Source organism: Hevea brasiliensis, chromosome 6 (genome assembly GCF_030052815.1).
Source record: "Hevea brasiliensis isolate MT/VB/25A 57/8 chromosome 6, ASM3005281v1, whole genome shotgun sequence".
NCBI lineage: Eukaryota > Viridiplantae > Streptophyta > Magnoliopsida > Malpighiales > Euphorbiaceae > Hevea > Hevea brasiliensis.
This window is the reverse complement of record NC_079498.1, coordinates 80,998,372-81,014,964: the sequence shown is the minus strand read 5'-3', so window position 1 is coordinate 81,014,964 and position 16,593 is coordinate 80,998,372. Positions and strand designations below refer to the sequence as shown.

The following is a 16,593-nucleotide window of genomic DNA, read 5'->3' as shown; positions in this document are numbered from 1 at the left end:
CGTAACCATCGAGATTTACCTTCATCAGAATACCCATTTGCAACCAATAGCTTTCTTACCGGTGGGCAAGGCAACAGCTTCCCATGTACCATTAGCATCTAAAGCCTCCATTTCCTCTTTCATAGCAAAGACACCACCAGGATGAGACAATGCCTCACCACCACTATTCGGGATGGGAATAGAGTCTAAAGAAGCAACAAAACACCGAGAACAAGAAGACAATTGATTATAAGAAACAAAAGAAGAGATAGGGTAAGTACATGAACGTTTACCTTTACGAAGAGCAATGGGTAAGTCTAGATCGAATCATGATCGATGAGGTGCAGGATCTCCCAACGAAGTAGCCGGTGGAGGATCCGAGTCGAATCTCAATCTCCTGGAATAAACATGAACAACGGGAGGCCGAGTAGGTCTAGAGACGGAAGAAATAGGTGTGAGAGAGGACTAGACATTGGTTGGACAAGATATATTAAGATATCATCTTCCTCCCCGACTCTCATACACGGATGATTGAGAAAAAATGGAGTGGACTCAAAAATGTGACATCTGCGAAACAAGATAACGATTAAGAGTAGGAGAGAAACAACGGCACCCTTTTTGGATCCGGAGTACCCAAGAAAGACACATTTGAGAGACTTTGGATCCAATTTAGTAACTCATGACGAACATCACGTACAAAACAAGTACAACCAAAAATACGGGGTTCAACGGGAAACAAAGATTTTGTAGGGCACAAAGCAGTATAAGGAATATCCCCATTAAGGACAGAAGAAGGCATACGATTGATCAAAAAACATGCCGTAGAAACTGCATCCGCCCAAAAGTGTTTAGGAACTTTCATCCAAAAGAAGAGCACGAGTTACCTCAAGAAGATGCCGATTTTTCTTTCGCCACGCCATTTTGGGATGGGGTATCCACACAGAAGACGATGAAGAATGCCATTTTGTGTCATATAAGACTGAAATTGTGCTGAAAAATATTCTTTAGCATTGTCACTTCTTAATATGCGCACAGAAATATTAAATTGAGTTTTGATTTCATTACAAAAGGCACAAAAGATAGAAAACAACTCAGAACGATTCTTCATTAAATATAACCAGGTAATACGAGAGTAATCATCAACAAAAGTAACAAAATAACGAAATCCAGTTTTAGAAGTAACAGAACAAGGACCCCAAACATCAGAATGAACTAACTCAAAAGGGGATGAAGCCCGTTTATTGACTCTAGACACAGAAGGCAAACGATGATGTTTTGCAAACTGACACGACTCACATTCTAGTACTGATAAAGACTGAAACTGAGGACACAACTTCTTCATGGTAGACAAAGAAGGATGACCCAATCTACAATGAGCTTCAAGAGGTGTTAAGGTACTGGAGCAAACAAGCGATCGCGGTACATGATTTTCCAGAATGTAGAGACCACCTGACTCACGTCCTCTACCAATAATCTGTTTCGTCGTAAGATCCTGAAACAAACGATAATCAGAAAAAAAGGAAATAGAACAATTTAAGGTACGAGTAAGTTTACTAACAGAAAGTAGATTAAAAGAGAAATTTGGTAGACACAAAACAGATGACAAAGAAATTGACGAAGTCGGATTCGCAGTTCCAGAACCCATGACACAAGAAGTAGAACCATCAGCTAAAGTAACAGTAGAGGAAGTGGGATTAGACTGAAAAGTAGATAGAAGACTAGAATTACCTGTCATGTGATCTGTTGCACCAGAATCAATAACCCATTTGGATGAGGAAGACACAAGGCATGTAGTGGATTTACTCGACTCAATGATCGCAGATGATAGGGAACCGTAGGCTTTAGAGATGCACGACTTTGGGAAAAGCGTGCAAAATCCTCTGCGGATACCAAAGCAGTTTTCTCGGAGGAAGATCTTGTAGAATCTCTCACGCCATATTTGCCATCTGTGATCGCTGATTTTTCCTCTGAAGTTGCGGACAATTATATTTTGTATGGCCAGGCTCATGACAATAATAACAAATGACTCCTCTTGAGTCCTGATTAGAACTAGCCTCTCCATTACGCTGATTACTTCTGTTGCCTGTAATTCCTCCTCTACTTCCTCTTCTATTACCCTGTTGTACATTTGGATTACGGCTAATAAGAGCACTACTTGCAAGCTGTGAAGATTGGGTACTCTCTGTACGAAGGACTCGTGTGAATGTTTCATGCAAAGAGGAAATCTCAGAACTGGAAAGAATATGAGATTTAGCAGTCTCATACTCTGAAGGAAGGCCTGCAAGAAAACTCATAACAGCCAGTTGCTCCTGTTGAACTTTCACATCAGGACTAAAAGGCAACAATACATTAAGTTTCTCATATACCCGTTTAAAATCCATAAAATAAGCCGTGAGAGATTTTTTCTCTTTCTCGTACAGTAGAATGCCTTACAAACATCATAAATACGGAGATATTCCCTTTACGAATCTGAGAAAATCTAAGTAATCCATCAATTCCTTAACAAATTCCACGGTGATTAATTAAACTAATTACCTCACCGTGAATCGAAGTTTCAAGCCGCAAAACAACCGAGCATCCTCCCTTAGCCAAGTTTGTTGTGTATCATCAGTAGGTGGATCTTTAGTAAGGTGATCATCCTTATCAATGCTACGCAAATAGACCCTAACAGTCTTACTCCACTCCAGATAATTCGAACCATTAAGTTTGTGTTCCGTGATCTTAGTCATCATCGGAATCACATCAGAAATAACATTCTTATTGTCTGCCATTTGTTGAGACAAAGAAAACTAACCGAAACGCTAATCCAAAGTCCGATGACAACAAAATAATCCAAAATCACAAATCAAGCAAATCCGAAATAGGATCCGAGAGCCAAACCTCGAAGTCCTTTAATGGTGTAATCGGATCGAACAAAGACACAGTGGTGGAATGAGGGGATTGAGGCGACGATGGCAATGTTGATCGGAGTCGAAACGGCCGGTCGGCGGCCAAGGTCTCTCCTGAGCTGGGTGGTGAGAGCAAATAATCACCCTAGATAGATGATCTGCTCTGATACCATGTAGAAAGAGATGATTCTCATGTATTTCAATTAATCTGTACATGGGTATTTATATACAATTGATTCGTATAATTGTGTTATACTAATTAGGAAGAAATCCTAAATAAGAAATCCTAAATAGGAATACAGAATACAGAATATACACAGAAATAATATAATGATTGACTTTCCATAACACATTAGATTAGGAAGTAATTACGAACTAGGAGGATTTTAGGCTTGTGATTATGTATGTTTTCCTTTTTTAGGGCTTCTGTAAAATATATTTTAATCCTCAAGAGCTTGAGAGAATAATCAAGCTAATTATTCCACAATTTCCTTCTCCTTCATCTCTATTTCTTCAATTCTTCTATATTTTTTCAAATTACATCAAGGATTCTGCTTGAGCTCTTACCCTTTTCCTTTTGTCATGGATGAGTTAAAAAAAATGCACCTATAAAAGTATCTCTTTTGTTTACTTGTAGATGGCATGGTCTTAATAGATGAAACCTTGTTACTAGGAATTGGAACAATGAAGGAGCACCTTAGAGTCCTAAGGGATATTGAGATTGTTTGAGCATGTGCATCACAGACCAACAAATGTACCAATATTAAAGGTTGAGCACATTAAAGATATAAGAGATAAGAAAGTGAGTGGTAGACCTAGGATGACTGGGCATTTTTTATTATTTGTTTATTTTTTTATTTTTTATTTTTTAGAAGAGGGAGAGAGGGAGGGGGGGGGGGGGGGGGGAAGGGTTGGGGGAGTAGTGAGAAAGGATTTTGAGGCCATAGATGCTTTGTAATAGCCCGATCCATCTCCAGTCAGTATTGTCCGCTTTGGCCCGTGGGCCTCACGGATTTGTCCCTTGGGAGGTTTCGTTCCCAAAAGCGCGCTAACCAGGTGAGGAAGGCTCCTACATAAATGGCCCAAATCTTTCCTTCCCGTTTCCGATGTGGGACAGGAAGTTTCACCCCAGTACATAGCTGGTTGAACAAGCACGTCCCAACCCCATTCCTGGGTCGTGACATGCTTAACCTTTAAATTGATTGGAATGGTGGAAATCAACCGATGTAGCTTACTTTTATTTGGTACTTTCAAAATTTTTAAAGGGGTCGGGGTTGCTAAGGTTTGTGTTGGAATTGATGATATTTGCTCTTAATTCATGGGATATGATTATGAGAAATCATGTGATTGATTAGCGAAAACATTGGCTTGATTAATGGTTGTATTAAGGAGTGATTTTGTGGGATGCGATATATAACTTGTGTCTTCCATTATAAATATAGAATCTTACGTATTATGCTAATACACAAGTGAATGAAATGTAATCCTTTGAGGTTGTGTCTGTGGATGTCAGCTCTCAATAGCTAAACTACGTAAATCATTCTTTTGTTATTTTCTCTTTCTCTATTATTCTAAATTTCAATGGCTTGAACCCTTGGCCTCATGCATTATGAGATTGGTACTCAACTACTAGGCTACTGGCTTGGTGGCGATATAGCTGACTTCAACTAGTTTGGGATAATGCTTAGTTTAAGATTAGTTATTGAAAGAATGATTGTAGAAGTCAATGTTGTGGCATCCTTCCAAGTATAGAAGTTCTAAGTTCCTTATTATTATTATTCTTTTCAAGAGAGATTTTGTTTTTTGGTGTGGATGTTTGCTTCTCTCTTTAGTAGGTAGTCATATGAATGTGTTATCAGAATGGGCAAAAGGATAATTAGCCCCTTTTTTTCCCCATTGATATCCTACGATCAATATTATTGGCTGAATCCTATAAACCATTTCACAGAAGTTCATTGATATCTTCTTTCTACAAAGCAAGTTTTCTTGTTTCTAGCTTTGTTATAAATTGTGCAATGTTGTTTCAGTTATTGCAAGAATTTGCATTAAAGATTTTGGTATTCTTCACACTTCTAAACTGCCATATATTTGTCGATGAATAAATTCTTCTCAAGCTGTACCACTCATGAATATGAAACCTCTAATTGCCTTTGAATTCCCTGTGCGAAATTTCTAATTGCCTTAGCCTTATTTTGTAGGTATCCTTACATGGCAGTGGTTCTAAATTTCAGCCAGTCATGGGCTCTATACTGTTTAGTTCAATTTTACACTGCCACAAAGGATGAACTGGCACACATAAAACCATTATACAAGTTCCTTACATTTAAGTCAATTGTGTTTTTGACTTGGTGGCAAGGAGTGGCAATTGCTCTTCTCTATTCCCTTGGATTGTTCAAAAGTGCTATAGCTCAAGGCTTGCAATTTAAGTCAAGTGTTCAGGACTTCATCATTTGTGTAGAGGTACAGGTCTTTCATGGCCAATGATTTGTTTTCAGTGCATTATTTATGTTTGTTTTCATTGCATTATTTATATTTGCCATTGTTTCATTTCAAAGAAATTGAATTATCTTTTCTAAAATAGGGGCAAATTCTGTTAAAAAAAGGGAAGGAAGAAATAAATGGTTAATTAATTGGTGGAAAGTACTTTGCATCAACTGAGTTGGAAATAATCAACATGGGTTATGCAACTGATCTTTTTGTCTTATATTTATGACTTCTGCAATAACTGTTCCTGGCCTTATGGGATTATTATTTTTGCTTCTTGATTATATATTCTACTTGTTGCTGTGATTGTCAATGTGTATCAGTGAAGTTTTTGCAATCAAATTTCTAAATTACTTGACATGTTCCACTCGTATCTGATGTCAGCTCTAGGTTGTGTCATGATTGTGTCAGTGTTTTACCATAACATGATGCAGGTTGTTGGAGATTCTAAATAAGAAGCTGGACTCTGTTAATATATGTGTGTGTGTGTGTGTGTGTGTGTGTGTGAGTGTATTTTATAATTTTCTTTTAAGCAAGAAAAGAAATACTCTGCTGCTCCTTCTCTGGAAACTTCCAAGTCTGACTAGTTTCTGTATGGATGATATCATGGACAGTTGGCTGTTAGAATAAGCTTACGGAGGTTAGCTCAAATATAAGGAAGCAGCATGTGCTGTTCTGTGATGTAGGGTTGGTGCAGCCTGGGTCAAGTTGTTGAGAGAAGATTATGTTTATTGGGTGAGAGGAACCCGCTATCATATTCTGGTTCTGGATGAGAATAGGAGGGAGACTTGAGCAGTTTGGAAACTGGAAGGACTCAACCAGTTGCTTCTCTAGTGATATAATTATGCAACTTTGCTGAGGGTCCATTTGGGTAGGTGGGGTATTGAAATGAAGAGTATATGACTTTGACAGTATGTTGATGGTTTGCAATTTTTCTCTTAGAAAATGAATCCAAATTCATCTTAATTTCAACTGCAAAGTGCAAACCAATCCAAATGGGCCCTAATAGACTTTTCCTGGTGAACAGGTTAATATAAAGAAGTAAAATGTGGTCTTCTGCAATGTAGAATTTGAGCGAGTAGTTGATGTAACAAATGTAGTTTGGTTAGCGAAGCGGATAACTAGTCCTACCTTCTTATAGTATATAAAAGGTGGTGGTCAATGGGTGGTTGCAATCTCCTTAACTGGTCAAGGGGTGGGATAATGTTCAGATAGGATTTTTTAAATCTTATTTATTAAAAGGAAAATAATTTCTGTGTGGATAAGGTTGGATTTACGATGTCGTTACTTGACGACTCCAAACTAACATGCTGAACATGTGGCTTTGTGTCTTTTTTGTATGGTGCATACTAATAATTGTTTATTGATTCATAATGGTTTAAATTCATGTTGAGAACATGATATGGAACAACCTGGATCTTTTTGTTGATTTATGGATCTCAAATTCTCAATCTCACTGCCTTTCGTTTTGGTATGCTTAAAGGAAAACCTGCTGTCTTTTATACTAGCATGAAAATGTATTACTGGAGTCATGTTTTTTATTAATTCACCAAATTTGTTTGATGCAGAAATTTAAGTACATATATTTTATGGGAATGGAAGCCATGGATTAAATGGAGTTGCATTTTTGGGCCCAGTCATAGTTACTAAGGGTTTGTTCGACAATACTAGCTGTTTTAGTAATTGTTGGCTGTTCTAGTAGCCTTCAACTTTTAGCTGTTAGATATTAGCTATTCATATGGCGGTTTAACATAGAAGTGTTCGGTAAAATTAAACATAGAAGTGTTCTAGTTGCCGAACACAGCTTGACTGTTGGAATATGGCTTGTGAGAACAAGTCCTACATCGTTAGTGTATAAGAAAATTAGAGGGCATATAAGTGTTGGCAAATCAAACCAAAGGAGCTTAGGCCATTTTGGTGATGGTGAGTTCGAATTAGCTGAAAGATGAAAAAGAAAGAAGCATATTTATAAGCAAGCCCAGTTTAGTATGGAGGCCTACCTATTTAATGATCCACTCGTCTGGGCCTGTATTTCTCAACATGATATTAAAGAGTGAGGCCCAATGGCTGTAGATCTGGGACTGGAAAGCGTAGTGAGCTGAGCCCCAATATGCCAAGCCCATGAGTTGAGCTAATTGAGCCACATTCAGTTAGATCCATGGGCTAGCTTAGTGAGCTAGACCTTGAGGGTAGAGCCAAAAGGAGCCAAACCTAAGTTAGATAGACCATCCCATGTAATGACAAGTGACAACTGGGCCTATTAGCCACCGTGAATCTGAGCTGAACCTAGTTGCACTTGAGGGGAGTGTTGGAATGTGGCTTGTGGGAACAAGTCCCATATCAGCAATTTACAAGAAAATTAAAGGGCATATAAGTGTTGGCAAACCAAACAAAAAGGGCTTAGGCCATTTTGGTGATGGGAAGCCTAGTTTCAAGCCTAATTCAGTATGGATGGAGGCCTGCTATTTGATGATCCACACTCTAGGCCCTGTATTTCTCAACACTAACAATTTTCAAGCTTTCATTTCGGAGTTGCTGGTGAACTTGCCTTATGAATTTCTATCTGTTATGGAAAGTCAATCACTATGTTATGGAAAGTCAATCACTATATTATTTCTCTGTATATTCTGTATTCTGTATTCCTATTTAGGATTTCTTATTTATGATTTTTTCCTAATTAGTAGAACACAATTATAGGAATCAATTGTATATATATACCCATGTACAGATTAATTGAAAGTTAATGAGAATCATCTCTTTCTACATGGTATCAGAGCAGGTCATCAATCTAGGGTGAGTATTTATTCTCACTACCCAGCTCAGGAGAGACCTTGGCCGCCGACCGGCCGTTTCAACCCCATTATTCCACAACTGTGTGCTGTTACCTGATCCAGTATACCATTAAAGGACTTCTGAGGTTTGGCTCTCAGATCCTATTTCGGTATTTGCTTGATTTGTTATTTTGGGTTATTTTGCTGCTATAAGCACTTTGGATTAGCGTTTCGGTTAGTTTTCTTTGTCTCAACAAATGGCAGACAATAAGAATGTTATTTCTGATGTGATTCCGGTGATGACTAAGATCACGGAACACAAACTTAATGGTTCGAATTACAGGTGGAGTAAGACTGTTAGGGTCTATTTGCGTAGCATTGATAAGGATGATCACCTTACTAAAGATCCACCCACTGATGATACACGACAAACTTGGCTAAGGGAGGATGCTCGGTTGTTTTTGCAGCTTCGGAACTCGATTCATAGTGAGGTAATTAGTTTAATTAATCACTGTGAATTTGTTAAGGAATTGATGGATTACTTAGATTTTCTATATTCTGGTAAAGGGAATATTTCCCGTATTTATGATGTTTGTAAAGCATTCTACCGTGCTGAGAAAGAGGATAAGTCTCTCACGGCTTATTTTATGGATTTTAAACGGGTATATGAGGAAATTAATGTATTGTTTCCTTTTAGTCCTGATGTAAAAGTTCAAGCAGCCCAACGGAGCAATGGTCATTATGAGTTTTCTTGCAGGCCTTCCTTCAGAGTATGAGACTGCTAAATCTCAAATTCTCTCCAGTTCTGAGATTTCCTCTTTACATGAAACGTTCACACGGGTCCTTCGTACAGAGAGTACTCAATCTTCACAGCCTGCCAGTAGTGCTCTTATTAGCCGTAATCCAAATGGACAACAGGGTAATAGAAGAGGAAGTAGAGGAGGAATTACGAACAATGAAGTAATCAGCGTAATGGAGAGGCTAGTTCTAATCAGGACTCAAGAGGAGTCATTTGCTATTATTGCCATGAGCCTGGCCATACGAACTATAATTGTCCGCAACTTCAGAGGAAAAATCAGCGATCACGGATGGCAAATATGGCGTGAGAAAATTCTCTGATATCTTCCTCTGAGAAAACTATTTTAGTATCTGCAGAGGATTTTGCACAATTTTCCCGATGTCGTGCATCTCTAAAGCCTACGGTTCCCACATCGCTGCGATCACGAGTCGTAAATCCACTACATGCCTTGTGTCTTCTTCATCCAAATGGGTTATTGATTACAGTGCGATGCATCACATGACAGTAATTCTAGTCTTCTATCCGCTTGACCTAATCTCACTTCCTCTACTGTTACTTTAGCTGATGGTTCTACTTCTTGTGTCATGGGTTCTGGAACTGCGAATCCGACTTCGTCAATTTCTTTGTCTTATGTTTTGTTTCTACCAAAATTCTCTTTTAATCTACTTTCTGTTAGTAAACTTACTCGTACCTTAAATTGTTCTGTTTCCTTTTTTCCTGACCAGTGTTTGTTTCAGGATTTTACGACGAAGCAGATTATTGGTAGAGGACGCGAGTCAGGTGGTCTCTACATTCTGGAAAATCATGTACCGCGGTCGCTTGTTTGCTCCAGTACCTTAACACCTCTTGAAGCTCATTGTAGATTGGGTCATCCTTCTTTGTCTACCATGAAGAAGCTGTGTCCTCAATTTCAGTCTTTATCAGTACTAGAATGTGAGTCGTGTCAGTTTGCAAAACATCATCGTTTGCCTTCTGTGTCTAGAGTCAATAAACGGGCTTCATCCCTTTTTGAGTTAGTTCATTCTGATGTTTGGGGTCCTTGTTCTATTACATCTAAAACTGGATTTCGTTATTTTGTTACTTTTGTTGATGATTACTCTCGTGTTACCTGGTTATATTTAATGAAGAATCGTTCTGAGTTGTTTTCTATCTTTTGTGCATTTTGTAATGAAATCAAAACTCAATTTAATATTTCTGTGCGCATATTAAGAAGTGATAATGCCAAAGAATATTTTTCAGCACAATTTCAGTCTTATATGACACAAAATGGCATTCTTCATCGATCTTCTGTGCGGATACCCCATCCCAAAATGGCGTGGCGAAAGAAAAATCGTCATCTTCTTGAGGTAACTCGTGCTCTTCTTTTTCAGATGAAAGTACCTAAACACTTTTGGGCTGATGCAGTTTCTACGGCATGTTTTTTGATCAATCGTATGCCGTCTTCTGTCCTTAATGGGGATATTCCTTATACTACTTTGTTTCCTACAAAATCTTTGTTCCCTATTGAACCCCGTATTTTTTGTTGTACCTGTTTTGTGCGTGATGTTCGTCCACAGGTTACTAAATTGGATCCAAAATCTCTCAAATGTGTCTTCCTTGGGTACTCCCGGCTCCAAAAAGGGTATCGTTGTTTCTCTCCTACTCTTAATCGTTATCTTGTTTCTGCAGATGTCACATTTTTTGAGTCCACTCCATTTTTTCCTCCATCATCTGTGTATGAGAGTCAGGGGGAGGAGGATGATCTCTTAATATATACTGTCCAACCAATGTCTAGTCCTCTCCCACAGCCTGTTCCTTCTGTCTCTAGACCTACTCGACCTCCCGTTGTTCATGTTTATTCCAGGAGATTGGAGATTCCTGACTCAGATCCTCCACCAGCTACTTCGTTGGGCAATCCTGCACTCATCGATCGTGATTCTGATCTAGACTTACCCATTGCTCTTCGTAAAGGTAAACGTTCATGTACTTACCCTATCTCTTCTTTTGTTTCTTATAATCAATTGTCTTCTTGTTCTCGGTGTTTTGTTACTTCTTTAGACTCTGTTCCTATTCCTAATACTGTTAATGAGGCACTGTCTCATCCTGGTTGGTGTGATGCTATGAAAGAGGAAATGAAGGCTTTAGATGCTAATGGTACATGGGAACTATTGCCTTTGCCCACTGGTAAGAAAGCTATTGGATGCAAATGGGTATTTACAGTAAAGGTAAATCCTGATGGTTCTGTGGCTAGGTTAAAAGCACGCCTTGTAGCAAAAGGATATGCTCAGACATATGGGGTTGATTACTCTGATACTTTTTCTCCTGTAGCTAAACTTACTTCTATTCGCTTGTTTATCTCTTTAGCAGCTACATATGATTGGCCCCTGCATCAATTGGATATCAAGAATGCTTTCCTTCATGGTGATCTTCAGGAGGAGGTGTATATGGAGCAACCACCTGGGTTTGTTGCTCAGGGGGAGTTGGGTAAAGTTTGTAGGCTTCGGAAGTCTCTTTATGGCTTGAAACAAAGTCCTAGGGCATGGTTTGGGAGATTCAGTGAAGCAGTACAGGAATTTGGTATGCAAAAGAGTAAGTGTGATCACTCAGTATTTTATAGGCAATCTGAGGCTGGCATAATTCTCTTGGTAGTCTATGTGGATGACATTGTCATCACTGGGAGTGACTCTGCAGGTATTTCATCTCTTAAAACCTTCCTCCAAACTCAGTTTCAGACCAAAGACTTGGGATTGTTAAAGTATTTCTTGGGTATCGAAGTTATAAGAAGTAAGAAGGGTATTTTCTTGTCTCAAAGAAAATATGTCCTCGATCTATTGACAGAGACAGGAAAATTAGGTGCTAAGCCTTGTAGCGCACCAATGACTCCAACTTTACAACTGTTAGCAGGGGATAGTGAGTTGTTTGAAGATCCAGAGAGATACAGGAGATTGGTAGGAAAATTGAACTACCTTACAGTCACTCGTCCTGACATTGCTTATGCCGTTAGTGTGGTAAGTCAGTTTATGTCTTCCCCAACTGTTGCTCATTGGGAAGCCTTGGAACAAATCTTGTGTTATCTGAAGGGCGCTCCAGGAAGAGGTTTGCTATATGGCAATCATGGGCATTTGAATGTTGAATGTTTTTCAGATGCCGACTGGGCTGGATCTAAGGTTGACAGGAGGTCAACTACTGGATATTGCGTTTTTATTGGAGGAAATTTGGTGTCTTGGAGAAGCAAGAAGCAGAGTGTAGTTTCTCGATCTAGTGCTGAATCCGAATACAGAGCCATGGCACAATCAGTATGTGACAATCAGTATGTGAGGTAATGTGGATACTTCAATTACTAGATGAGACCGGTTTTTAGACTTCTCTGCCTGTGAAATTGTGGTGTGATAATCAAGCTGCTCTTCATATTGCTTCTAATCCGGTGTTTCATGAGCGGACCAAACATATTGAGATTGATTGTCACTTTATTCGTGAAAAGATTCAACAACAGATCATCTCAACAGGACACATCAAAACTGGAGAGCAGTTAGGAGATATTTTCACAAAAGCTCTGAATGGAGCTAGGATTGACTACATTTGTAACAAGTTGGGCATGATTAACATCTATGCTCCAACTTGAGGGGGAGTGTTATGGAAAGTCAATCACTATGTTATGGAAAGTCAATCACTATATTATTTCTCTGTATATTCTGTATTCTGTATTCCTATTTAGGATTTCTTATTTATGATTTTTTCCTAATTAGTAGAACACAATTATAGGAATCAATTGTATATATATACCCATGTACAGATTAATTGAAAGTTAATGAGAATCATCTCTTTCTACACTATCTTTCAGTGCAACCTGATGAATATCATTAGCAGTGAAGGTTTAGATAAAGTTACTTATGATAGCCAAACTACAATGAGTAGGTGTCAAATGAACTTTATCTTTTTGCTTCCTCTCTCTTTTATTGCAGGATGGATATAGATTATTAAAGGTTAAAATTTCCTAGTTTAGTTCATTTTGTATTCTTTAAAATATTCCTGGGAATATAATAGGTGATATCTTATGGATTTTTTCCTGCAGTAAACTCTCTAATTGTTATTTCTCATTCAATCCATTAAAGTATAACAGGTCTATTTATTCATCCAGCACAGATGGGCATTGCTTCTGTTGTTCATCTATATGTTTTCCCTGCAAAGCCTTATGAGCTGATGGGTGACCGCATTCCTGGAAGTGTTTCAGTTCTTGGAGATTATGCATCTGTTGATTGCCCTCTAGATCCAGATGAGGTTAGAGATAGTGAAAGACCCACGAAGTTACGCCTCCCTCAGCCTGACATTGATGTGAAGAGTGGAATGACCATCAAAGAAAGTGTTCGGGATGTTGTTGTTGGTGGCGGTGGATATGTAAGTTTTCTTCGACTCGACTAATACAGGAATTTTCGATTACTTTTGCTGTGGAATTTTTATCTCACAGTTGAGGAAAATGGTTAGTTTTCTTCCACTTGAAAACATGAGATTATACCAGCTCAAATAGATCTGTTGCTGGCAATTGCTGCTTGTGCAATTGATTATATGAGAATCTTTTTTTGGTTCACATATGCCCATGTTCTGTGAAGTTATTTACAGAAAAGTAACATTGTGAGATAGTATTTACTAGGAAATTTCACTTTCTGGTATCAGATTAACTTTTTTTTTTTCCTCATGAAGTGCACTAATATATATTTTGATTCATTAACCAACTTTTTAGGAGGTACATATGAAAAATACAATAATACTCTCATTCTCAAAGTCCCAGCATAAATTTATATTGGCAAAATAATCTAATATTATTTTAGGTAATTTTGTCTCATTTCCACTTTGGAAGATGGAGTTACTCTTACCTTGGAAGATGGAGTTACTCTTACCTTCCCTTCTAGCAAGTTAATTAGAATTGAGGAAGCTGAGTAGTCAAAGCGATTTCTACTGAAGCAAATGTGATAGCTGTTTGTGTTAACCAGTCAACTTCTCGAGCTTATTTCTGTGAAACAAAGCTAACATAAGTTGTCAAATATTTAAGTGAGTTTTACACTCTATTTGGGAAGAGGTAAAGTAACGCTTTTTTATTTCTTTTTCTTTTTTTTACTTTTTTTATTTAAAGTAAGGTTCTTCATATTTTTAAACCTTCATAATTTTTATTGTTTGAGGTGAGAAAGTCTTTTAAGATGTTTGGAGGTTTTAAAGAGAAAAAAACTTCTTAATCCACCAATTTGGTGGATTGAAAAATAGAGTTTTTGGAGGTTTAACACAAATTCATGGTTTTCGAACCTTGAAAAACCTCCTATTACTTTAAAAAAACTTCCTTCCAAACAAGGGGTTAGGTGGCAATCATTTGTATTTTAGAGACGTCATAAAGTAGGGAAGGGTCCTCCCCCCAAGAAGAAAAAAAATTGCCACAAATCAACTATTTTTATTATTGGGGTAATGATCTAATATTCCCTGAACTTTTTGGGCTTTCATAATGTATCATGTGCTTTTATTAGTTTACTTCTTAGGTTGCTGATTTTATTTCTTGTATCTACTGGATCTGGGGCATGTGCACATCCTAATGTTTTGTTGAGATGAAAGGCAATCTCTCATGTATTATAGGAGGTGTAGAACCAAGAATAGAGTAGGGGAGCAACAGAGGTTGATTGTGGAAGGAAAATTAGTTACTAGTCTGTTAGGGAGTTGACTGTTGTAACAGCTCTATTGGTGGGATTGGGGTAATAAATAAAGCTGTATGGCTCCTGTGTAGATCATTCAAGATCTGAATCAATTTTATCTTCAATATTCTCTAACTAATTTCTCTCTTCTCTATTTCTTTTATTCTGTTCCGTAACCGTCAACTTAGGGTTCCTACCCTAACACAAACATGGTCGTAACTTCTTGTTTTGGAAAAAGAAGGCATCAAACTATGGTATTTGCAAATTTGTCATCTCTTATGAAAATGCTTAAAATGATTTTTGAGATGCAGTTTGCAAAACAATATTGTTTGGTGGCCCGTGGCACTTAGTAGAGACCCTATCATTAAAAGAGGCTTAGGTCTGGACTAAACATTAGCATTGTATGCACCTAGATCCATTTGATATTATTGGAATAAAATAAGTTACTTATGAATCAAATTGATAAAATCAAAAGTATGGGGTACAATTGAAAAACAATGAAAAATTGGGGATATAGTTGATCATTAGCAACGTGCGCGCGCACACACACACACAAACGTGTGTGTGTGTATATATATATATATATATATATATTCTTGTTTTTGTAAATTCTTCTGTTACCAATGGTAGCAGTATACTGGTAATATTGTGCCACTGTCAATGTGGATTTTGCATTTGACGTATTATTAATGAAGACAAGTCCCGGTGCTTGTGGTATCAGTGTTGCCTTTAGTATTACTTCCTTTGTTGTCAACAATAATAATGTCAATGACAATTCAAACTAGAGAAATTGGTTGTTGAGAAGCTCTATTACCGGCTTATTCAACAATTAAACTGAAAACTAATCAGCGTCTACGTGGACATCTGGGAGAATATGAAGCATGTCTCTGTTTAACAATGCCTTGAGAAATCTATTGATCAGTTCCTCTTTTTTCTTTCTGTGTTTTAGTAGGTACTGAATTTGCTATTTATCTCCTATGCAGATTGTGAGTGATGTGAAGTTTACTGTTAACCAAGCAGTGGAGCCAGTGGAAAAGGGTATTACAAAGTTTAATGAGAAATTGCATAAGATTTCTCAAAACATAAAGAGACATGACAAGGATAGGAAAAGAACAAAAGACGACAGTTGCATATCTTCACCCACACGGAAGGTGATTCGTGGGATAGATGATCCCCTCTTAAATGGGAGCTTTAGTGACAGTGGGGTAGCAAGGGGAAAGAAACATCGCCGCAAATCTGGATATACCAGTGGAGAGAGTGGGGGAGAAAGTAGCAGTGATCAAAGCTATGGTGGCTATCAGATCAGGGGCCATAGATGGGTTATAAAAGATTAACATTTGGAATGGAGAAGGGGATCAAATCCAAATGGTGCATTCCCGGATGTATAAGCAATGATTTTCATCTCATGGTTTGGCTGTTGATCTACATGTGTAGGAATATTTTACTGCTTCTCAGGAGATTGAAGGTTTTAGCTCAGATTTTTCTTCTTGTGAAGAGTTTCTCGTCAAGTGCTGAGGCAATGGTATTTAATTATGAATCCACTGGACAGGTTGAGCTTTTAAAATTGTATAGTTTCTATAAGGCTTGCTTGGCTGTGAAAACGAATGCATCAAGCTGCATGACCAAGGATACTTCACACATTTCTTTCATAGTTGTCCATATGCAAATTGTTGTATGCTGTATTACTGAACTATATTGTTGCCAGATGGAAAATTTTTATTCATTGATGAATTGTAGACATTATTACAGATGAAAGTGTGAGACATTGCCTTTCTTATGCTAATTAATTCACCCATCATGATTTACATCAATATTTTATAACTTGGCACACGATGAACTTGTACCTCATATCTGGCATTGAAGGAGATTGCCAACCAGTCATTCTTGCGGCGAAAGGTCTAACTGAACCTCAATCCTGTTTTACTGGCCCAATCTTTGACACAGGCCACTTGGTGTCAGGCCTTTCACAATGTCTTTAAGACCGGAATTGGGCAGCCCACTGTTTGGCTAAACAGGCCTTA

The 16,593-nt window shown here is 38.0% G+C and overlaps 1 protein-coding gene across 4 annotated transcripts in view; it reads left to right on the top strand.

Annotated features, from left to right (window-relative positions):
* LOC110663849 (protein LAZ1) overlaps positions 1 to 16,355 on the top strand; it is a 43,488-nt gene extending 27,133 nt beyond the window's left edge. For 2 of the 4 annotated variants that reach the window (XM_021823291.2, XM_021823292.2), the window contains exons 7-9: positions 5,066 to 5,327; positions 13,044 to 13,295; positions 15,556 to 16,355. In XM_021823291.2, coding sequence (XP_021678983.2) covers positions 5,066 to 5,327; positions 13,044 to 13,295; positions 15,556 to 15,906 — 865 coding nt within the window. In that variant the 3' untranslated portion in view covers positions 15,907 to 16,355. Of the gene's footprint in view, positions 1 to 5,065; positions 5,328 to 13,012; positions 13,296 to 15,555 lie in introns of those variants that run through there. The other 2 variants (XM_021823293.2, XM_058148588.1) reach the window with 2 other exon arrangements.
* The last annotated feature ends 238 nt before the right edge of the window (positions 16,356 to 16,593 follow it).